Raw genomic sequence first — 23,928 nt, 5'->3', positions numbered from 1 at the left:
CATCAGCACTTAACTTTGCCAGGACTGGATTAATTAACACCGAATCAAATGTCATCTCTTTCTAAGGTCAGAGCTGAGAATTTGAAAAAAGAAAAAGATATCCTGAAAATGGCAGAGGTTCGTCTGACTCAGCAAAAAGAATCTTTAATGGCAAAAGAAAGGGGGCAAAATCTCCTGCTTACTAACCTGCAATCGATTCAGGTATGTTCAGCGACATGCCCTCTTTTTTCCCCATGCCCTCTGACTTAGTGGTCACAATAAGGGTGTGCATGGAGCACCTGCTCTAGAACCACAAGAAGTTCCCCTTCCACATATATGTTTATGTTTACTGTGTACAAGTAAGCAGTTTTTGGGGGCTTGGCAAAAACTATTTGGGAGCTCACTTCCCTTGAGCATGATTTGGCAGAGATGATCCATGTAAAAAATATCTTGTTCTTGCTAGGTGATACTGGAAAGGGCTGAGACAGAAACTCAGCAGAGGCTCAATAACCAAATAGAGAAGCTGGAGCGTGAAATAGCCCAACTGAAGAAAAAACTAGAAAATGAGGCAGAACAAAGGCATGCCCTTACCAAAAATCAAGATGTAAGTATTAGAAGGAAAAAGAACAAGTTGGTCACATGATTCTCCTTTCCTGTGTTACGGATTTTTGCATAGGAAGATAAATGGACCCAATCTACCTCAGAGGGTTGTTGTTGTAAGGGTAAAATGGAGAGGAGATGGGTTATGTACGCCGCCTTGGGTTCCTTAAGGAGGAAAAAGGGTGGGATATGGAAGGAAGGAAGGAAGGACAGAAAGAAAGAAAGAAAGAAAGAAAGAAAGAAAGAAAGAAAGAAAATCTGGATTTATTCCTAGCTCAGGACACCAGAAGGTAGTCTAATTAGTTAATATCCCATTTCTTCAAATCAGAGGGTTGAATCTAAAGGTGTCCCGTATATGCACATAAAATTGAAACTGAATCCAAAGAGATTCCTCTGCTTGCACAAGCATGAGAGCTGCTATAGTACCTGCCTGTTATGCCACCGTGCAAACTGCTGTTCAAGTGTTTGCAGAACATTGAGCTGTACCGTATGCTGCCTGTATGCTAGCAGAACCCATGGCTAGCGCAACAGGAAGCTACCAGCCCCTGAAGCAATCTAAAATGAGCAGAAGGGCTCATTTCCAGAACTGGGCGGGTCAGCGGAGCTTGCAGAAGGGAGCTCCATTGATCTGTCCCTTTGCAGAAACAAGCATTTTCACTTGTTTCTGGGGTTGGTTTAGGAAGTGCTATTTCCAGTTGCACTAATGATTGGTCCCACTGGCACAATAGAGCAGAAGCATACCATCAGTATTGGATACTGCCCAGTGTCTGCAACAATTTCCCTTACTGTCATATTTCTTTGGATCCAGCTCATAAAGTGAAAATAACTTTTTAAAGATCTTAGTTCAGTATTAAGTGAACTTTTTTTGCAACACGTTCCCACCACCTTGTCATGCAAGAGGGTTAAAAGGAGAACTTATCCTGGCACATGGGTTGTCAGTACATATCGGACACTGTGTCAGAGGGCTGGGAGGAATGGGAAGAGTTCCGTTTTACAAGGAAAGAAAGGGGTCTAGAATTGCCACATTTGGGATTGGAATCCAGAAAAAATCAATCTCTGCTAGTGGGGATAAAAGAAGGTGGGTCTCAAATATGATTTTAAGCTGAATGCTGCCATAGGGAGCTGATGTTTGTGGCACTCCTAGACAGCAGCAGGATCCTGCCCATGGGCCTGCCTGTGGTATAAAGTCAAGCTTGTTTTTTCTTCCGTGCATCTCCTTCAGTGCTACCTGCTCTGTAGCTTCATAGAATTTAGGCAAGTCCACCCCAAGGTGCATGGGGCCGCAAACATGGGGCCGCTGCACCCTAGAATGGCATTTTCACATACTATGGATTTGCCGTCAACTTGCCTGAAAGGTTCATCATCACTGGGCTAGTCTGTCTTTGTGGCCTTCTGGTGGTTCATATGATGCAGAGGTCATATGCTTTTTCTATGCCTCTCCTCTATACTTTCTGATCTCTTTTCCTTAAAAGAACCAGAAGCATACAGTAACTCGTATCAGCTCCTGATAATCTTCTATTTCAGGAGTGCAGAACCTAAGGCCTGGGGCCGTTGGCCCACCTGGAATCCCAATCTGGCCTTTTGGGGTTCCCCAGATGGCCATGCCCCTTTCCCTGGCTACGCCCCTTATTCGTTGTTCACGGGTTTCTCAGCCTTTGTGCAGCTCCTTGCAGAAAGAATTTCAGTTTTGAGTCATGTGTTCAGCAACCCATGAGAATCTTTTTTAACTCTGGAAAGCTTTAGCTGAGAATTTTGCAAGAGGCAACCCACTCTAAAAGGTTGCGATGTCTCTCCCAAGGCTTAGTTCCTGGCAGTAAGAGCTTTCAGGCAAGCTGTTTTGGTATTTTTGGCCCCTTTTGACTTTGGGCCCACCCACCACTGGAATGCAGCCCCCAAGAGTTTCTCTGAAATGGAATTCAGCCCTCAGGCTGAAAGAGGTTCAACACCCCTGTTCTGTCCTAAACAAAAAGTCTAGCCTTTCACTTAGCGGTCATGGGAAGCAGGGTGTTCCCAAGGCAGTCTAGTTTTTAATAAATCTGTGGACAGAGCGTGGTGGGTTTCAGCTGTTAAGAGGAAGCTTGGTAAGTTAAGCCTACTTTATTTCTTTTGTAGATTTTTTTCATGTTTAGCGATGAAAACAAGGAGGCAGCTTTTAGAGGTATTTTGTAATCCAATGCTACTTGGGTGGGTTTTTGAGAGAGGAGGCTAAACCAATTCTTCAGCCTTGGCTAAGGTTTATATAAAAAATCCACTCCAGGCTACTTCTGCTTCCAGCTGAGTTACGTTTTGGTCACTCAGAATTTGAAGTAAGGTGTGCGTGCTACTTTTCAGATTCATTTATTAGATACTAAAAGACAGCTTGAGACTGAAACGAATCTTCACGTTAATACAAAAGAACTGCTGAAGAATGCCCAAAAGGACATTGCAACATTGAAACAGCAGCTTCATAACATGGAGGCTCAGTTAGCCTCCCAGTCACTGCAGCGAACTCCTGGTGAAGGTAAGAAAAAGAAATAAATGTTTGCAAATTTGAACCTTTGCCAAGCATAGGTGAACATGGGAGAGCAACCTTAAGTATTGTTAAAAACCAGCGTAGTGAAATTCAGTATGCCCAAACCTATCCAGGATGAATTTGAAGGAGTAAGCTTCAAACATAGGGCTCGAATGTTCCTAGTTGTACAAAATACCTTCTGAACAACACTTATTTCATTTAATTTTATCTTGGCCTACTTGTTCCTTCAAGATTGTCAAGTATTTTTTTAAAGGTGGGTTATATGACATTAGTTGCACTAGTTCCCATTGAAATCAGTAGGATTTGATTTCATGACTAATTTTTCACCCTGATTTTAAATGGGAGCTAAGTGTGAATAACTCGGTTTGGATTCAGCCTAGTGACAGTAATGCAAGAAAAATATATACTTGACTTACAGAGTTCAAGAATTTATACATTTTAAACTTCATTTCTCATTATGAGAATTTTACATTGAAAAGTGAGTTTAGGCATTTTCTAAATTAACTTAAGTTCAGGTTGACAGCAGCTTTCTCCTAGTATAGTTCTTCCAGTTGAGTCTCCTTGGGCGATTGAAAAAGTGTAGCTTTACATCTAATGTAGTCTGATACAAACTGTTATGAGTTCCTCTGTGGGGCCCGTAGGAACTGTAGGACTTTGCCATAATGCTCGGAGAGTGGCACAGCTGGTGCATTCAGAGGCATGTGGCTCTGGAGTTCACGATTATTTTCACTTGACAAGCTCCAGGGGAAGACAAGGGGAGCAGAGAGCTCATTCTGTGTGTGTATATGAACTTAAATATCTGTCCCTAAAGACACAACCACTGGGTTCGCACAATTGGGGAAGGAAAATACGCTGTCATAGCTTATTTTCCCACCCTACACGCGCTGCGTCATTTCCATAATTACCCTCATTGGGCACAGTTTGTCGTGTCATCTGAACCCGGCAAGGGTGTGTGGTGGGTGGGTTTACAAACCACCCCAGAACCATGGTTTGTTCCAGGGTTGTGGGGCTGTTTGTAACCCATCCATACCATGCACTCTCGCCAATGAGTTAATGATGCCGCATTCAACCAGCACACATGAGGTGAGAAAATAAGCTACGTGGCTTATTTTCCTTCCTCGATTGTGCAAACCTGGCCAACATTAACACGGTATTCCATGAAGTCTTATTTAATGTAACGGTTCTAAATTTTTTAGGCCAGCCTAGTACAAGTGAGGATGTGGATGATCTTGTGAGTCGATTGAGACAGTCTGATGAGCAAGTTAATGATTTGAAGGAAAGGTTGAAGACTGCTACAAGCAACGTGGAGCAATATCAAGCGATGGTTGTGAGCCTTGAAGAATCCCTCAACAAAGAAAAGCAGGTGATAACGCTATTCATGCTACTTACCCAATATAACTTGGCCATGGAACTCTATCCATAATGCAGCCTGCATATGCAAGTAGGGCTTCCTCACTGTGACCTGTGGAGGAGGAAAAAAGCTCCCTTAAGAACCAGGAATGAAGCCTGAGAGTCCTTCTGGAGCCAGTGGTTCTCCTGGATGCCCAGGTGGTAGCGGTGGCCAGGAGGGCTTTTCAGCTGGTGTGTCAGCTATGCCTCTTCCTGGAGAAATTAGGGCACAAATGAACATGGCCAGGTCTAGTTATGTCCACATTCGATTATTATAATATGCTTCATGTGGGCCTGCCATTGAAGAGTGTTCAGAAACTTCCATTGCTTCAGAATGCATCAGCCAAACCATTGTCTGCTGTAAAGCTTTCTGATCATATCAGCCCAGAGCCATTTCAGCTACACTGAATGCTGATTTCCTTCCAGGCCCAATTCAGAATGCTGGTCTTGACCATTTAAGACACTAAATAGTCTGAGGCCAGGATCCATTAAGGACTGCCTGCTTGGGCATTTTGTTCAACCACTGAGCCCTTGTTGATCGTACCCGTCATACACACATGCACCCCGGGCCATCTAAAACATGAGAAAGGGCCATCTTGATGCAGAGCCAAGGTTGTGGAATGCCTTTCCCAACGAGGTCTGCCTGTATACCTCGCTGTAGCCAAAGCTTGGCTTTTTAAAGAGAGCCTTTGTGCTGAAAGAATGGTCTTGCTCCAAAGTTTTGGCTGGTATGAATTTTCTTTCTTGTTTTGCTTTAAAAAAAATAAGCTGCTTTTGTTTTATGGATTGTTTTCAAATGTTGTTTGTGAGCCACTTTGAAAGTCATTGACAATAAGTCAGGATATGAGTGTTTTGATAAATCAGTCAATGCCCTATATGCTTACATACCTCCATTTGCTGTAGTATACGGTAGGAGTTCAGTGTACGTCAGGCCCCTCTGCACTGCTGCTGTAAGGTGAGCAACCTTTAAAATCTGTTAGTTCATTTTTCTCTGCTGGATTGAATCAGTGGAATCAACTCTGTTGTAAGCGCCCTTCTTTTCGAAGTGGATTAAGATTAAATCAGGTGATCCAATAGTGACCCACGTCCTCCTAACCAGTACCATCAAGTAAGTTGTAGTGTAGGTGTAGGTTGCCACCACTTGTACTGATTGTGCTAATGGCCACTGGCAAATTTTTGTTGGTGTTTTGCTTCTCTATGGCCTTTGCCTGGGGAACTATAAAGGATGCTGTTGGCCCAGGAGTATCTCTCAGACTGGCCTTATCCTTTGAGCAAGTTCCTCAAGCTAACAACTTGTCCTTTGTCTCTTACATCCAAACAGTATTTTTTTCCTTTTAAGGGGGGTGGGGGCAGGCTGGCCACTAAAGCAGAATTGAGCATTGGCTTGTCTTTCACATATCACAATCTCAAGTATACTTTTCTGTCTGAAGGATATATGGAATATGAACATGTCTCTAGTGTATTCTGCGCCGCTCATGTGGCTTGCATTTAAAACTGAGTTGATCTTACTGTGCAGGTGACGGAGGAAGTTCGGACCACTGTTGAAGCTCGCTTGAAGGAATCTTCCGAGTATCAGTCCCAGCTAGAAAAGAAATTGATGGAGGCAGAGAAGGAAAAACAGGAACTTCAGGATGAGAAACGTAAAGCTATAGAAAATATGGAACAACAGGTATAGCAGCATGAGTTTTCTGTGCCACCCACCTGTCACTGTAGATAACCAAAAAAACAAACGAACATGGCTAGGATCAGAAGAGCTATTTCAGTTATACGCAGGGGCTTGAGCATGTCTGGTACGGTTTGTTTGTTTGACTGAGTGAAGAGCAGGCTTCCATGCCATATTACAGCTTGCTTTTGCAAGTTCTCTCAGTTTCAAAAGTTGTTTGCCATGTGTCAATGAGGTGGGGTGCTGTTATTCTGGAAATAAATTCCCTAAATCCCTTGGGCACATTGAATCAGTTGCATGCTCTTTTACATTTTTGTATTGCTCAGCTTCTTACTGTCTGGCATACATATTGTAATAAACTTTGCAGCAGAACAAAGAATCACTGACCCACCGGAAATTAAGATGGTATAAGATGGCAGCTTGCTGTCCATTTTAATGTAATTAAGGCAACACTGGAAATTGTGAGGGGGTTTTTTTGCTTCAGACTGTTTTGTTTTGACATCTACATTATGGGTTGTATGCAGTTCGTGCCCCTCTGCTGACAGAAGGCTCTTTGATACACTGGAGGCTTCCATCAGAAGAATGGGGAGGAATGAGATTTTCAGCAATTCCCCTTACCCCACCTCCCATGCTGTTTCAACGCTGTTCCTTCAACACTCTGGGGTAGATTTTATGATGGGGGGGGGCTTCAGGGGGGATGGGGAATCACAGAAAATAGTCTCCCTCCCCTGTTCTGCTGATGGAAGTCTCCACTGGATCAAAGCCAGGTGTACAGTAACAAGATTCCTGTAAAACAATATAGTGGCTATTGAATTCAGAAATAAAAAGCTAAAATGTTGGATCCGCAGTCAGTTCATTTTATGTGATTATCACATAACACATTTATCATTTGAAATCTCCCTCTCCAGCATGCATGTTGGAGACCCAGTCAGACCCAGTCAGTGATGGCAGTGGGTGTTTCAGACAGATGAAAAGCACAAATGTGTGAATCTACTCTATGTGTATTAAGGCTGCTTAATTGAGGCACAGCTTTCAAGAGAAAGAACTGGAATGCTGCAGAAACAATGTCCTTGAATTAAGCAAATCCGTGATGCATTTATAACTACTTATAAGTGTATCGTTCCTTGTTCCTATCAACTGTAACTTTAATGGTTTCACAAAACCTTGGTTGTTTGATATTTGATGTTTCACATGCAGCTTTCTGAGCTGAAGAAAAACCTCTCCAGTATGAAGTCTGAAGTCCAGGAAGCTCTTCAGAGAGCAAGCACAGCTCTTAGCAATGAGCAACAAGCTAAACGGGACTGCCAGGAACAAGTAAGATTCTGAGTCCTCCCTAGATGAAGGATATCAGTCATGTATTGATCTGATTCATTTTATGTTCAGTTGATTTCGCGTGGCAATGATTTTCATAAATGTCCAAATGGCACTGCTTTTGTGCTAGCCTAAAGTACTAATCGGATATTATTTTTATTGTAACTTGGTGGCTGGTCACTGAAAATGGGACCCATTGGTACTGTATTCGTTTCTGTTAGAAAGACATTCTAATGCTCTCTCACACATTGTTTGGGAACTTAAATGTAAACTTGTGCAATGAGTGGCCTGTTGCCACAAAAATACATCTGTCTCATCAAGGATCCAAGGATGGAAAGAGGAGAGCTTTAGTGGTTGTCCCTGTTTTGTGCCTATTGAATCCCTTTTGCCTTCTCCCTGAAAGTTTAAAATCTTTTGCTGCCACAAGAAGATTATTTCAACCCATATGGCAGCAGCAATAATAGAGAAGATAATTAACCTTTCACATGCATAGAGCCCACACAAGCGCACGCATGCACACACACACACACACGCACACATATAGAGTATCAGATTGGAGCCTATGTGTTAAGTTGTTTGGGAGTATCAATGTGTATTTTTTTTTAAGAGGAACCCTTCTTATTTAATTATTTACCTTTTCCTGTATACCTTTGAGAATGTTGGTCCCTATTATTTTATTCTGCCTTGAAAACAATTGTATCTAAATTTTAGGGAAACCAGCAAAACTACTGGAAATGTTATGGGTTTTGTTTTCCCCATGGTTTCACCAAACAGAAACCCATAATTTGGGAGACAGTTTTAGAAATAAATAAAGCTATTGAGTTTCTGAAAGGTTCAGAAGAGGTGATAATTGTGGCTTCTTACAGGCCAAGATAGCGGCAGAAGCACAGAATAAATACGAACGGGAGCTGATGCTTCATGCTTCTGATGTTGAAGCCTTACAGGCTACCAAAGATCAAGTTGCTAAGAATTCCACAATAAAGCAGCAATTGGAGGATGCAGCCCAGAAAGCAGAATCTGCATTGCGAGAGAGCAAAGCCTCATGGGAGGAGCGAGAGAGAATGTTAAAGGTATTATTTTGTTCTGATTCCATTGACTTGGATGTACCTACAAATGTGTATAGCCTTTGAACTCAGGATTTTTAAAGTTTCTGTGGTGACCAGCTTTCATGTTCTCTGGTAGGACGAAGCTTCTAAGCTTGCATCTCGCTGTGAAGACTTAGAAAAACAAAACCGACTGTTGCACGAGCAGCTGGAAACTCTGAGTGACAAGTTGACATCTTCAGTGAAGGAAGGCTTTCCAGGGGCATTAAACGTCTCCCTCGGTGAAGAAGGAAAATCACAGGAGCAGATCATGGAAATTCTCAGGTATGTTGTGTTTTTTATATTCAGCTGATAGTTGCATGGTGCTAGGTATGTACCCTGCTTCAGGGTCATGTGTGAGTTGCTCAGTATTCTGAAAGGAAGGATTTGACAAAATGAAAGGATTTTATGACTGGTCCAGTTGTTAGGGATAACCCTATTCTGCAGCCTGGGAAGAGGTGGAGGGATTGTGTGCTGCTTCTTTCCTCGCCCTCATAGTCCCACCCCATTTCTCCTCCACCCTGCTTGGGCCTTATATGTTACCATTGCTAATTATAACTTAAGGGTATTTGTAAACTCTATTTAATAACCTAGTTTAAATCTTAACAAGACTTAACAAGACTCTCGCACAATGAGAGAGAGAGAGAGAGAGAGAGAGAGCGCACAACTGGTTAGAGATCACAGTCCGGTGATTTGCTCCCAGTTCCTAAACTATGATTCCACATTATGTCTACATTTGACCTTATAGAATGATAGGGCCAAAGGCAAATCACAACATCTATCAGCCACGTGCCATGTTTTCTGGCTTCCTTTTAAAGTTAGCAATTTGAGGCTTTTAACCTCACGACTTCTTTCCATTGCAGATTTATACGTAGAGAAAAGGAGATTGCAGAAACAAGGTTTGAGGTCGCTCAAGTGGAGAGCTTACGCTATCGCCAGAGGGTGGAACATTTGGAAAGGGAGCTTCAAGAGCTGCAGGAGAGTCTGAATGCAGAGAGAGAGAAGGTGCAGGTATGTATGCACACACACTCACAGGCACCCTTGTTAGAAGTTAACTGAAGTATTTTCCTTTTGTATTGGCTCTAAGAGTCGTCCTGCCAACGTTGCATCATACTGGCAGACAGGCAGTTTACTAGGAATACTGCTGACATTATTGGTAATATCTGGGTAACACCCCTGGCCTGCTTTCAGAAATACTACCACTGTTATGTACAAAGAATATGAGATGTGTGCTTGTGAAGAGTATCTCTTTTAATCTAAGCATTTCTCTTGACTTAGTTTTAGCCAGTGGTTTCAAACTGTACTTTGGAAAGCCGTGACATTCCTCTGAGAAGATCAGTAGCGGTAGCCAGGCTTCCCTATACTGCAGAGCCACAAATCAGTGCTGCGTATGTTCCACGGTGCACCCTGCGTTCGTATGGGATAATGATAAAGCCCAGTCAGCCTGCCTGGTTCTCCATGTAAACTGACTGTGCCCTCTAGATCACAGATCTGTGGCAGTGCACTGGGGTTCTGCTGCAGAAAAGTCAATGTTGAATGAGTAGAAAGCTTTAATCACTGGATTATGTAAAGGACAGATATTAAGAGCCTGAGGTGTCACACATATTGTACATGGTTTATACTCTTAAAATGTAACTTTGCTGCATTAATAAGAAATACTGGATGCACGAGTAATTTTTCAAGGAAATGTAATGGCACTCCAGGTGCATCTAAGTGGAAAACACAGGTATTTGCTCAAAATTTGGGTTTCAGTAATGCTTTGAATTTAGGTGACAGCAAAAACAATTGCTCAGCATGAAGAACTAATGAAGAAGACTGAGACCATGAATGTTTTGATAGAAACCAACAAGATGCTGAGGGAGGAGAAAGAGAGACTGGAACAGGAACTGCAGCAAATGCAAGCAAAAGTCAGTATGATCTTTTAAACCTAGCTTTCAGACCCCTAAAACAAACACCCTAAGGGAGCAATCCTCTGGCCCCTAGACAGCGCTCCAACCTCGGAGGGGGGAATCGGAGCTCCAACTCCCCCCCCCCCCCCCCCGCAGCCAGCACAGAGAGAACCGCACTAGCTGCTCTTCAACGTTGGGAACTCAGCTTTGGAGAAGGGGGAAAGGGTGCATTAAGGTGGGTGGGGAGGGGAGAAGACAGGAGGGGCCAGGATACGGGTTATTCTGAGTCCTCTCCAGCCTCCTTCCCTCCCGCTCCAAGGTGCCCCAGCTAGATAGGCAAAAAAGCCTGTCTAGCAAAAAACACAAGGCAGGAGGACAGGGAGGCAAAGATCACCTCCGCTGCTCCTCCTGCCCTGCACTCAAGCCTCCGAGTTCGGGGGCTTACAGTCATCGAGGGCGGAGCCCATTGGATTGTGCCTTTAATCAATCTTATCAATTAGATACACTGATACAAATCTGTGGTTTTCATTCAAATCAGAACAGTGGTGCACAGTTTATATTTTATAGAACGATTGCCTTGTTCTCCTTTTTAAGTTCTGGGGAGTGGATGAGATCTGACTGTTGGTTGACAGAAGGAGATTATGCTTGAACAAAACGGAAGATTTTAGAGCCTGCCTAAAACTTACACCTAGCCGCCCCTGTGTCATACCAAGCCATAATCTACCTACCTGCGAAACTAGGTGACCTATGAAGATTTCTCAGCACAGGGCTATTCATTGCCTGAGACAAAATGTTAACATCTGCATGTAAAGGTTTTGACTAGACTGGGAAAGAAAATCAGACAATAACGTCTCAGAAAATTATGGCTTCAGGTGCGCAAGCTGGAAGCTGATATCTTGCCGTTGCAAGAGTCGAATGCTGAGCTGAGTGAGAAGAGCGGGATGCTCCAGGCAGAGAAGAAGCTCTTGGAAGAAGATGTCAAACGCTGGAAAGCCCGAACCCAGGTGCGCTCATCCTGTATTCTAGAACTGTTTGCTCTTGCAGTGCCTCAGCATAGATGGCATTTCCATGGAGTAAAATAAGCAGGTTCCTTATCCCAAGTTGGCTAGAAGTGAAGGTAAGTGGCAGAACAACAGCTGGATAAGACACCAGTTGTGGTATAAGATTATGAGCAAAATGCCTTTGCGCATCTTCTTGGGTGTTACAGAATAAGAGCAGGAAGGGAGGCATTTAAGATTTTACAGAAAAGTTTTGTGGAGGGAGACCAGCGATGAGGTTAAAAATGAATGTGTGGGACTTCTCAGGCATAAAGAAAAGCTGTTGGAGGACCTAGGAGGCCCGGGATGCTAATGATGCTGATACAAAAATGAACATTGGATGGTATAGCCAGTAGCCATCTGTGTTTCCCTTTTTCTTGGTGTAAACAGGGTCCCTTTGTCCAGCACGCAATTGTAGTCTCATCCTGTCTTCCTTCAATTGCAGCATTCTCTGCTGCATGGCAAACTGCTTTTGAAATGGAACCGAGTTTTGAAAGTAGTTCCTGATGTGGCCTTTCAGGTCTGCTGTTCAAAGGAAAAAGCAGAGAAACTCTCACTCATAGTAGCAGATGTCAGCCTCTGGATGTGTTTAAACTAGCTCTTTGGATCCCATTCTGTGAACTCAAACCCTGAAGTTTCCACATGCTTGATACTGACATTGGTTTGCAGCTTTGGAAAAGAACCTTTTTTTGATGCTCAAACGTCTCAGTTCAAATCAGTTAGTTCTAGTTAATACCATTAGAATCCCCTTTTATATTCTACCACAATCTGAAACATGCCTGGAATCTACACTGAAATGACCCCCCCCCCTTTTATTGTAAGAACCAAGGCTAAGATTCTTTAACAACTTCTTCCAGCACTTACTGAGCCAACAAAAAGATACAGATGTTGAAGAGTATCGGAAGCTTCTTTCAGAGAAGGAGGTGAACACTAAACGCATACAGCAAATGAGTGAAGAAATAGGCAGACTTAAAGCAGAAATTGCCAGGTAAGTTATGAGGAATGTGTTGCAAGCTGGGAGAGCCTGAATGCAGTGATAGGAGTGCTTGTAGCAATAACGTTTTTGTTCCTCTGTATAAGTATTAAGGAGATCTTGCTGAAGATCTTACTGCTCCTGCTACATTTGAACATATCTCCTATAGCTGTCAATTTTGTATGCATGCTTATTTACAAATATGGGCTGCTTATGTTAACATGTTTATTTGAAATGGAAGTGTTAAATCCTTCTTTTTCCCGCTTTGTCTTTTTATATTAAGGGTGGTATGAATGATGATTGTGCATGAATATGTTTTATGATAGGTTCTTTCTTTTTCTCCCCCCCTCCCCCATTTGTGGTTTTCCCCCTCCCTTTTTTTGGTTACTGTATTTTCAATTTTTTTAAAAAAGAAATGTTTAAGTATTAAGATTTTGCTCAGCAGCTTTTCCACAGGACATTATGACTTAGGGATTTTAATCCTGATGAATGTGCTCAGCCTGTACCCATGCAGTTGCGGATTCAGGGCAGAATCCAACACTGGCCTTGCATGCATGTTAGGATTGAGCATAACCTGCAGAGACCATGGAGTCAGAGTCTGAGAGATGAGATGGGCCAGGGGGTGGGGGAGTAAATTCCTCAAAGAGCTCAGGGAGACAGAGAGGAATCTTCTCAAGGCCATGCTAATCAGTTAGAGCCAGGCATAGATACCACTTCTACTTCTGTGGGAACTCAGCAATTTGCAAAAGGGGAGGGGGAGAGCATGGCAGATGCATGGGCCAGACGTCGATCTAAGCAGGCAGAGCAAATGAAGGAATTGAGGTGTTCTACCAGTTTAGCCCATCACAAGAGGACTTTAGCGGAAGAAGCTTTCAAGTTCTGTGCTAAATGTGTAACGTTACATTTGCAACAATTTTTTATCCTATCGTAGTGCATCTCTCAAAGAGATCTTCGATCTTCAAGTAAGCTAGTTAGGGTCAGGGCACCTTAGTCAAAGAACTAGGATCTAAACTGCTGAAAGACTGACTTTTTCCCATAATAAAGCCTATTGACTTGGAGATTGGGTCTTTTGGTGACGACACGCCAGGAGGGCTTCCATCCTGACAGCATGTGGCCACCCCTGCAAATTCCATTCCTCAAGTGGCGCCCACTGCTTGCAGAATAGCTGTTTAGTACTTAGCAGGTTGGTGAAGCTCCCATACAGGAGCTGGCCCCTTCCAGAAACAAGCACTTCTGTTCATTTTGGGGCTTGCCTCCAGAAGCACTAAATTGTCATTCTGCAAGCAGTAGGGGCCACACGTGGACCAGAATTGGCGGCCAGCTCTGCTAGCAGATGGGCAGCATTGGATTCTGCCCTCAGATACACTAGTTTCTCTTGCCTAAGTGGTGCTGTGGCTTCACCTTAAGGAAGGGCCTGTACATCAATGTTGGAGCATATTTCCTTGCATGAATAAGGTCCCAGACACAAGTCCCCAGCATGTCCAGTATTTTAAACAGGTTGGTGGCTCAGGCTTCCATTTGAAAGGGGAAAAAATGGCACATGACCTGGCCTACTTTCTAACAATGTGGAAAGCTGATGGTAAGAGAAGACCCTACAGTTTAGGGGCAGAGCACATGCTTTGTGTGCCTGAGGCCCCCAGTTCAGTCTCTAATTAAATGAGAGGCTGGGAAAGACCTCTGCCCAAGGTCCTGGAAAGTTGCTGCCAGTCTCATTCTGCATAAGGCAGTTTTATACATGCAGGCACAAGTGGAAAGCCACTTCCATTTGCGTAAGGCGGCCCCACTGGATTCCCCGAATTTCCCTGTCTTGCTCCAGCCCCCTGTGGCCCATCATGTGCTCTTCCAGAAGGTCCCTCCACCCTCAGGAGTGACTGGGGGTTGGGGGGTTTGTAGTAGAAAGGAGGAGCTGGCAAACCCCCTTGCTGAGTTCCACTCATCTATCTGGATCTGGCTCACAGGCTTTCTCAAATGCAGCCAGAATGGCTCTCTGCAGTAACCAGGGTTCTGGTTCCTTTCTTTGATTGGTATGGACCATTCCTGCAGCTGCCATAGCTTGACAACAGTGAACATCACTTTTAAAGTTATAACCTTTCTTATGCTGCTCTTTCCATTTATGTTAAGGTCAAACGCATCCCTCACGACAAATCAGAATCTGGTGCAGACCCTCCGAGAAGATCTAACAAAAACAAAAGCTGAGAAGGAAGCCCTTCAAAAGGAGTTAGAAATAAAAGTGGCTGACATCCAAGACAAAGTTAAAACAATAACTCAGGTCAAGAAAATTGGACGCAGATACAAGACTCAGTATGAAGAGCTGAAAGCCCAACATGACAAGGTTGGTTTTGACTTCTGACAATTAAAAAATCTGCTAGGTTTCAGGTAGGCATACATAGTTACTCTTAACAAAAGTGCAAATTTTAATCACACTGTCTGATATTTACACCTGCACATAAACTTCACGTACATCTGTCTAGCTTAACTTGGAATTACTTTTTTAAAAGCTATATAAAATATTCATAGACTAAAGTACTGTGCAGCTGCATTGTGTGTTTGTAACATCTTTCTGACTCCTTGAAGTTGTTTTAGCCTGGCTGTTTTCTCTCTGCACGTGTCCTTCCCCTGGTCACAGCACACTGACAGTGTCCTGATGGTGCTGTCTCCTTAGCCCAGCCCAGCCCCCAGCCCAACTCCATATGAACTTACTTTTCCTTCTGAAATAGCTAACCTGCACGGTCGTACTGGAATACTTGATGCCTCTATATAAGGAGCAGAGGCTCTGTGGAGATGGTGCTTTGGTCTGTTATACTGCAGTGCACCTCACAGTCATAGTATGGGGAGTCTACACAGCTGGTGGTGGTCAACATTAGTAGCATAAGAAACTAACTTGGAATCAACTACCTTAAATCCAGCGGTTTTATTATTGGGTAGTTTAAATGAAGTGGTAGCACTTAATAATCAGAGGATGACTGCCGATATGTTAATTCCAGCTCGAATATTAGTACCAAAAAAATGGGCAGGGGGGGGGACAAGAAGCACCATCTTTAGGAGATGAGAGAATAATATTTGGCACAGAGTACCAATGCAGAAGATTTCACTCTGTGACCTGGTTTGGACAACACGACACCCCACCATGGGTTAATTTACCCTCGAGCTGTGGCCTGTTGTAGGGCTATGTGATGGTTGTTTAACCCTCAAATAACCCGTGTCGGTCAGGTTCAGACAACACGAGAAACCCCAATTGGGGTTTCATGTTCATAATGGCGGCTGGAATGCGTCACAGCTCTTCGAGGGTAACTTAGCCCAAGATGGACTGTCATGTGCGAACCAGCCCTATAAGAAATTTTGGGAGGGTCAAGCTACAGAACATGACTCTTCAGAACAATGGGATAAATGTATTCAATATTGGAGACAAAGAACATCAACTATAAGAATATAAATAAGGAAGTCTTGGAGGTAGTATGAAAGAAATGATGAACTGTAACTAATTTTGTAAGTTCCCTTGATCTGTATGAATTTGTATTTTTTCTTTAGTTCTTTTTTACCCTTCTGGGAATTCTGTAAATTCTATTTACCTTTAAAAAAAAATTAAGTTAGTAGCATGCATAATACTGATGCCATTTACATTGATTGTCTGAACTTCAGGTGATTGCAGAAGCATCAACTCAGTCTTTTATAGAACAGCAAGAGCAGCATGTGTCAGACAAGGAAGTTCAAGAGGTGAAAGAGGCTCTAGCCCAAGCTGAGACCAAGATAAAAGCCTTGGAGGGACAGATTGAAAATTTACAAAAGGTGCATATATAACTATCCCTGGTGTACAGTTTGTTTAATTAATGTAATAGCGCGTCAGAAGTGGGAGGTTGTGGTTGGAGCATGGAGACCCAAATTCAGATCCCTGCTTGGCTGTGAACTTTGGCCAAGTCATGCTTTTTCCTTGTAGAAAATGCAGGATGCAAATCAAGTAATAGTGAAAAGTTGCCACAGAGTCAGTTCCATAAGTACCTTAGAATATGTAATACCGCAGGAGAAGAAGCAACCTTGACTTAATACATTGATGAATGGCAAACTATTTTCTGCCTTTAAAACCCATGGATTACGTAGAATCTTCATCTGACAAATTCACATTGCTTCATGAATCCACCAGCTATTGAAAGTAACTTGGTATTCTAAAGCTTCAGTGTCTTCTGTAGACTCTAGGAGAGAAGGACACCGAAGTAAAAAATCTTCAGGAACAGGTAGCCCAGCTGCAGTTGGAAGTTCCCCGTCTTCATCAAGATTTGCAGGAAAAAACGTCGCAGGAAGAACAGCTCAGGCAACAGGTGGCTGAGAAGGAGGAGAAAACTAAGAAGACCCTGCTGGCTGCCAAGCAGCGGATTCACCAATTGACAGGTCAGTTCTTAAATTTCAGAAGAGGGCCCATGTGTAGTTTGTTCTGGCAATGAGAGAGAGCCCCACAACACCTTAAAATCCAACCGTTTTATCGAGGAACAAGCTTTCAGAAGCAAAAGCCTCTCCCATCAGATTCGTGAAATGGCCTGAGAAAGTGGTAGATACGATGTTCAATGAACATATAACTCCCCCCACCGCTCTAACACATTTTATCTTTAGCTGCTGTTGTGGTAAACATGGCATAGCCCTATCCAGATGTTTGAGGTGAGGGGATCAGGAACTGGGCCAGCCCACAAGCCCGTCTGATATCCACACATTAGATGTTGCTTCCTTCCTCAACAGAAAAAGAACTGAAGCCCACCCTCCTCATAGCAGGCATAGCTTCTCTGCCTAAGCTAAGTGCCGAAAGGAGAGGAGAAAAGAGCCTGTGCCAAGTTCATTGCATAGGCCAGAGCTGTTTGCAAACTCTGCTATGTTGGTATAGGCAGGACCAGAGGCGTTCCTCCCTTAGAGTGGAAGTTTGAATTGGCCCTACCTATGGGCAGGAGTGGGAGGAGCAACCTGTCCTAGGAACATAAGGACCGGGTTCCATTAACATAGGGGCCTACACATGGAGGCTGAACCGTGCAAACCTTATACTCTGAGGTTGTGTGGTTTGGGCCTATGTGTATAGGCCACTATGAAGATACGATATCCAAGACATGGGTATTGGATGGGAGGCGGACAAGTCTGATCCCATTCCCCTCGCCATGTAGCCTTGACTATTCCCACCATACGATGATACAATATATATTTTGGTTATTATATCATGAGTTCTTCACGAAAAGTCTAATCCCAGACTGCCTCTGAAGTCTGAACTCTGAACTCTGCCCCTGATCCTTCTGTTCTTTCATCCAGGTGCAAAAGAACAGCTGACTAAAGAAAATGAGGAGTGGAAACAAAAAAGCAGCACTCTGGAAGAGCAGAAGTCTGAAGTGGAAGTGCGGATGAGCGCACTTAAATCGCAGTATGAAGGCCGCATCTGCCGCCTAGAGAGAGAGCTACGAGAGCAGCAAGAGAGGCATCACGAACAGCGAGATGAGCCTGCAGAATCTACCAATAAGGTAGGCTATTTGTGCAGCTTTAACTTTGTAGGCGAATCTCAAATTCCCATCTGCTAAACAGAGCTTCCACTTGATTGGTGGTCGCTATTAAAATCCTATTGTATTTCTTCCTCCTCCTCTCGTTATATATATATTCGGTGGGGGGGGGGGTGCTTGCACACGTGTGTGTGAGAGAAAGAGATGCCATCATGAGTCAACTGGGAATTGTTCAAGATGGCAAATTCATCTGTTCACTTTTAAATGACTGAAACTGGCTTACATGAGCCCATGTTATATGTATCCAGCGTTGTTCTACTGCCTTCACTGATGGGTTGTTTGTTTTTTTTTTAGCAAATACAGCAGTATGTAAATATTAACAATAATAAATAATAAACCTGTAATAAAAACCCAGAAGTGAATACTGTGATGACAATTCAGCAGAATGCAAGACTTGACAGTTATTTCATAAGTACGCTTCTGCAGAAATTTTGGCTTCTATGGCTTATCGAGGTATTTTATCCATTAGGCTCCAGAACAGCAGAGACAGATCACTCTTAAATCAACTCCTGCTGCAGGTGACAGAGGAATGTGAGTTCTTCTTTCCTTTTTCTATACTTCTTTTGATCCTTCCCATCCTTATTTTACAACCCTTCTTTGCATAGCATACTTTAGATTAGTGTTTATAATACAATTAGGAAAGGGATCAAACATAAAACTCCCAGCATCATAATGCCTTTATACAAATATGTGGTGCAACCACCATCTACAAGGTTATCGTAGAGCTGGAAAAGGTGCAGAAAAGGGCAACCAGAATGATTATTTGGAGCTTTTAATCTTAGAAAAGGAGAGGAAATGATAGAGGTGTATTAAAATTATGCATGGTATAGAGAAAGTAGATAGGGAGAATGTTTGTTTGTTTTTTTCTTCCTCTCTCATAATGCTAGAACCCAGGGTCATCCAGTGGAGTTGGATGGTGGGAGATTCAGACAGACAAAAGGAACCACTTCTTCCCTCAGTGCATAGTTAAACTATGGTACTCACTATGACAAGATGTAATAATCGTTGCCAACTGAAATGGCTTTGAAAGGGGATTAGACAAATTCATGGAGAATAAGGCTATCAGTGGCTACTAGTCATGGTGGCAATATATTACCTCCAGTATCAGAGGCACTATGATTCTCAATACTAGTTGCTGCGGAACATGAGCGGGAGGGTGCTATTTCACTCATCTCCTTCTTGTGAGCTTCCCATTGGCAGTGACTGGTTGGCCACTGTAAGAACAGAATGCTGGCCTTGATAGGCCTTTGGCTTGATCCAGCATGGCTCTTAACAATTGTCCAGTGCATTTGTGAAGAGCTTCTGATGCAAAGTGTGCAAACCTAAGACCTGTCCCAGACCATGCATGGGGGATGAGAAAGAAGTCTAGATATTTTATTCTGTAGATATTTTATACTGTATAAAATTATATTTTATATTGTAGTCATTTTTATGTGCTTAAAATAACATCCAACTAACACATATAATTTTGGGTTATTTCTAGTGCTAGTACTTCAGATCCACCAACAGCCAATATCAAGCCAACTCCTGTTGTGTCTACCCCAAGCAAAGTGACAGCTGCTGCAATAGCTGGGAACAAATCAACTCCAAGGGCCAGCATCCGTCCAATGGTTACTCCTGCTACAGTAACAAACCCTACAACTACACCCACAGCCACAGTTATGCCAACAACACAGGTGGAAACTCAGGAAGGTAATTTCTGATCCAAGGGGTATTAACTAACAATCAAGACATAGTAAATAAGTACTTTTAAATAAATGGTACTGGGGGCGTCTATATGAAACTGGGTCAAACCCAAAAGGCTTGCCCACCTCCTGCCCAGCTGTAATATACTGTACAGTTTGGGAAGCCATTAAGTAATTAAAAAGAGGAAAACCTGGAAGACATTTGAGGTCAGGATGTGATGTCATGGATATAAGAATATCAGTGCCTTAGGATGGCGTGTTTATGGTACGCATTCTGGTGCTTAGGTAAAGATGTGAAAGCCTAGATGAGAAAAAAACAGGAAAAAATGGGGAAACACCCCCGTTTTTTAAACAAAAACACCCCCCCCCGAGTTTTGGACAAAATGGGGGAGAAGTGTTTTTCCCCCTGGATTTTTCTGTTCCCCTTCCCCATTTTTTCTGTCCCCCCCATCACATCAAAGGGTTTTGTGCAACCTGAATATTCTCATTAAAGCCCAGAAATTTCTGTTATCACTTTTTGTAAAAATAACATTTCTAGGATAGTTGCAATGCTGCCCATCTGCTAGCGGACCTCACTACCGATTGTGGTCTGCATACGGCCAGCCCCACCGCTTCTGGTCTGCAAGCGGTCCCTACCACTTGTGGAACTGTGATTTGGCACTTCCAGAGGCAAGCCCCCAAATGAGTGGGAACACTGTTTCTGGAAGGGGGCAGGTCAGTGGAGCTCCCTTATGCGAGCTGCGCTGACCTTCCCCCTTCTAGAAATGAGTGTTCCCGCTTGCCTCCAGGAGTGCTAAATCGCAGTTCCACAAGCAGTAGGAGCTGGCCATGTGCAAGTGCAGTGTTGGATTTTGCCCATCAATCCGAAGGCAATTCCAAAAATGTCGAAGGATGAGAAATGGGAAGCAAGGAAAAGGAACCTGAAATTCCTTGAACTGTGTTAAATGTTTTTTTCACCTCTAGCCAGCGTGACCATTTGATGAGACTTGTATTTCAATACATCTGGAGGATGCTAGCTTGGGGAAAGTTGCTTTAAAGTAATGATTGGTAAAGAATAATGCTGTATTATAAGCGTTTGTCAACTATAGTTCATCATGTTTCTTGTTCATTAAAAGAGTGTGCGTATTAATGTCTATGCCGCTGAAATATGCAGTCCTATGTGATGCTCAGTGTTGCACCAGTTGCCTCCGTGATAAATCCTATATAAACGAGACAGCAAGGCTTAGATCCCTCTCTAGACGTCCAGTGTGTTTTATAAAGCTTGATGAATCACATCCAGATATGGCTGCAGTTTGAAGAAAGGGCCATGAACAGGATGGAGCTTTGGACTGTAGGCTGGGTGTTATTCACTTGATTATATTAGCGATACCACTTACTTTGTTTAAGGAGGTGATGAAATATATTTCAGAGTTGGATACCCTAAATTCCAGGCCAAAGTTATGGCTTTCTTATTCATTTAAAAAATGTTGGTGCATTAAAATCATGTGAAGGTAACTAGCTGTTACAACAATTCCGTTTCAGCTATGCAGTCAGAAGGACCAGTTGAACATGTTCCAGTCTTTGGAAGCACAAGTGGGTCTGTGCGCTCCACCAGCCCCAATGTCCAGGCATCCCTCTCTCAGCCCATCTTGACAGTGCAGCAGCAAACACAAGCTACTGCTTTTGTGCAGCCCACTCAGCAGAGCCATCCTCAGATAGAACCGGCCACTCAAGACCCCTCCCCGACAATTTTGGAGGTGGTCCAGAGCTCCCAGATGGAAAGACCTTCGACATCCACAGCAGTGTTTGGCACAGGTTGGTTTAATATTTTTTTGTTGATTAAAAAGAAGGTTATTATCTTCTCATGCTTCTGTAGATTTAGGGAAAGCACTATATAAAATAAATGTTAGTCGTTTTTGTTTAAATATGTAATTTAGAATTAAAAGAGGTAATTCATTTTTAAAGTGTTAGTGCCAACAGCAGCGCATTTGGCACTTATAATTATAAAGTGAATCATCTCTCTAAATTCTGAATTAGGCACTTCAAGGTACCCCTCAAAAAAAGAAATCCATCATCACTGATTTCCCTGTTGTTCCCTAGACACTTACTGCAATGTTTTTGAATAAAACAAGATGTTCTCCTTAAGTTTCAGCTACACCAAGTTCTTCTTTACCCAAACGTGCACGGGAAGAAGAAGATAGCACAGTTGAAAACTCAGAACAAATTCCTGAGGAAATGGTCGATATGCCTCTTTCAAAAAAACTGAGAAGCGTACAAAGAGTTGGCCCAGAGGTTTGTAAGGAGAGTAATGGTAATAATTTGGTTGTGTTTGGTCATGAACAACTGGACTGATTGATAAAGACGAAAGCTGTCCCAGAAAGCTGGCTTTAAAAAGTTCCAAAGTCGGGATAGGGAACCTCTTTCAGCCCCCTCTGGGGGGCCACATTATATTTTATTTATTACATTTCTATACCGCCCCATAGCCGAAGCTCTCTGGGGGCAGTTTACAAAAGTTAAAGCATTACAATACAATATACAAAGTTTACATAAAAGCATATGGACAATATATGCAAACAACATATAACTGAAAACAATTTAACAAAAAAAACCCAACAATGAAACCACACAGCTTAAAAACAGTATACAAGAGTCAGCAAAAGGAACAAGAGCTCTAAAAAGGGAAGGCCTGCCGAAATAACAGGGTCTTTATTTCCTGCTTAAAGACCTTGAAAGAGCTCAGCAGGTGCATTTCAACTGGCAGGTCATTCCGCAACTGGGAAAAGGAAAAGGTCCTCTTGCGCATGGCTGCCAATCTCACATTAGGCAGCAGCAGCAGAGAGCCCTTAGGTGGCGGACTGGGACATAGGGGAGAAGGTGCTCTCTGAAGTACATTGGACCTAGAGATGTTGGACATTTGGGGGGGGGGGAACCAAAAGGACCAAGGCCAAAATACCCCCACCCCCCAGCATATTGTAGCTTGTACTGCCAGTAACTAAGTCTTAAGAGAGGCATTTCAACCTTTTGGAATTGGAAAAAAAAATGCACAAAAGCTGGGAAACCATCAAATGATAAGTGGTTGGGGGAAAGGGGGTGGGGCCAGGTGAAGGGAGCCTGGACATGCGGGGAACCCTGGTGGGCTAGATTTGTCCCCTGAACCTGAGGTTCCCTACCCCTGTTCTAAAACATTTGGTTGGATGTTTTAGTGGTGGAATGAGGCAAGCAGCATTATCTTGGGTCATTTGGTGGCAGGATTTGTCATCTTTACTTTTTAGGGACTATTCTGCTGGGATTTGACAGCAGGCTCATTGTTTAGCATACAGAATTTCACATTACTTGCATGATATCTGGAACCTTCTGCTGAAGCGTTCAGAATCTCAGAATGCTGTCTGAGGGGTGGGTCACACAGGCTTCACGCGAGAACGTTTCTTGTCTGCATGAGTCATCACAGGGCCAAACTAGTTGTGACGTTCATTGCGTGAGCACAGTTGACACGCATGTTCCGGCTCCATAACTAGCAGCTGTGGAAAAGGAAGGAGGGGTGGTGATACTATTCTAAGTTTTAGTTACCACCAGCCAAAACTCTAAAGGTACTAACCAAGGTGCTGAACCATGTCCCCAAAATGGGTTCAACACCTTGGATAGCAACTTCAGAGTTTTGGCTGTTGGCAACTAAAACCTTGAATGGAAGCACCGCCCCTCCAGAACTAGAGCCACCAGCTGCCACTGCTTTCAATTCAAATAGCAAAGTTGGAGGGGTGATTTTTATCAGGACTGCCTTTAAGCAGAAGAATTGTCACAGCTTTCCTTCTGCGTGAATGCATTCTGCGTGAATGCATTTCCTTCTGCGTAAATGCATGAATGTAACTTACTTGCATTAATGGCACTAATAGTGATTTCTTACTTACACTAACGGCTGGCTTAACCGGGAACATGCAGATCATTTGATCTGCAACCACTTGATTATACATTGAGTAATTTCTGGCTACTCAATGCATATTGATTTCAGTAAAAAGTACTGCATTTGAAATGCCATCAAGTAAAGATGTCAGAGAAATTCGCAACAGAACCAAATGAGTTGATTTTCATGAATCCAACCCACGGATTCTACAGGGTGGATTTCACAAACTTGCAGGCCGTTTTTCTAACTTTCCCAAATTTTGCACAAATTTCATCATAGAAAAATACACAAAATAAAAAAAAAACATCAGCCAAAAATGCACATATCCCCATAGGCTAAAGTGTGAAAATGTGCATTTGGGGGGAATCCATGCATTTTTGCACGTGTGCATTTGCGCAAATGTGAACTT

At 43.1% G+C, this 23,928-nt stretch overlaps 1 protein-coding gene across 5 annotated transcripts in view; it reads left to right on the top strand.

The window, feature by feature from the left end:
* Window positions 1–23,928, top strand: part of TPR (translocated promoter region, nuclear basket protein) — a 76,903-nt gene that overhangs the window by 31,666 nt on the left and 21,309 nt on the right. For all 5 annotated transcript variants that reach the window (XM_084851399.1, XM_084851398.1, XM_084851396.1 and 2 more), the window contains exons 19-38: window positions 67–201; window positions 443–583; window positions 2,911–3,079; window positions 4,288–4,454; window positions 5,997–6,149; window positions 7,341–7,457; window positions 8,321–8,524; window positions 8,637–8,821; window positions 9,400–9,547; window positions 10,306–10,443; window positions 11,298–11,429; window positions 12,320–12,450; window positions 14,557–14,767; window positions 16,075–16,221; window positions 16,620–16,818; window positions 17,716–17,921; window positions 18,427–18,488; window positions 19,441–19,649; window positions 21,164–21,436; window positions 21,768–21,913. In XM_084851399.1, coding sequence (XP_084707525.1) covers window positions 67–201; window positions 443–583; window positions 2,911–3,079; window positions 4,288–4,454; window positions 5,997–6,149; window positions 7,341–7,457; window positions 8,321–8,524; window positions 8,637–8,821; window positions 9,400–9,547; window positions 10,306–10,443; window positions 11,298–11,429; window positions 12,320–12,450; window positions 14,557–14,767; window positions 16,075–16,221; window positions 16,620–16,818; window positions 17,716–17,921; window positions 18,427–18,488; window positions 19,441–19,649; window positions 21,164–21,436; window positions 21,768–21,913 — 3,273 coding nt within the window. The remainder of the gene's footprint in view (window positions 1–66; window positions 202–442; window positions 584–2,910; window positions 3,080–4,287; window positions 4,455–5,996; window positions 6,150–7,340; window positions 7,458–8,320; window positions 8,525–8,636; window positions 8,822–9,399; window positions 9,548–10,305; window positions 10,444–11,297; window positions 11,430–12,319; window positions 12,451–14,556; window positions 14,768–16,074; window positions 16,222–16,619; window positions 16,819–17,715; window positions 17,922–18,426; window positions 18,489–19,440; window positions 19,650–21,163; window positions 21,437–21,767; window positions 21,914–23,928) is intronic.

This window comes from Heloderma suspectum, chromosome 4, assembly GCF_057233095.1.
Source record: "Heloderma suspectum isolate Gila_16-S chromosome 4, 16-S_ref, whole genome shotgun sequence".
Classification (NCBI taxonomy): Eukaryota; Metazoa; Chordata; class Lepidosauria; order Squamata; family Helodermatidae; genus Heloderma; species Heloderma suspectum.
This window is presented reverse-complemented; position numbering and strand designations above follow the sequence as displayed.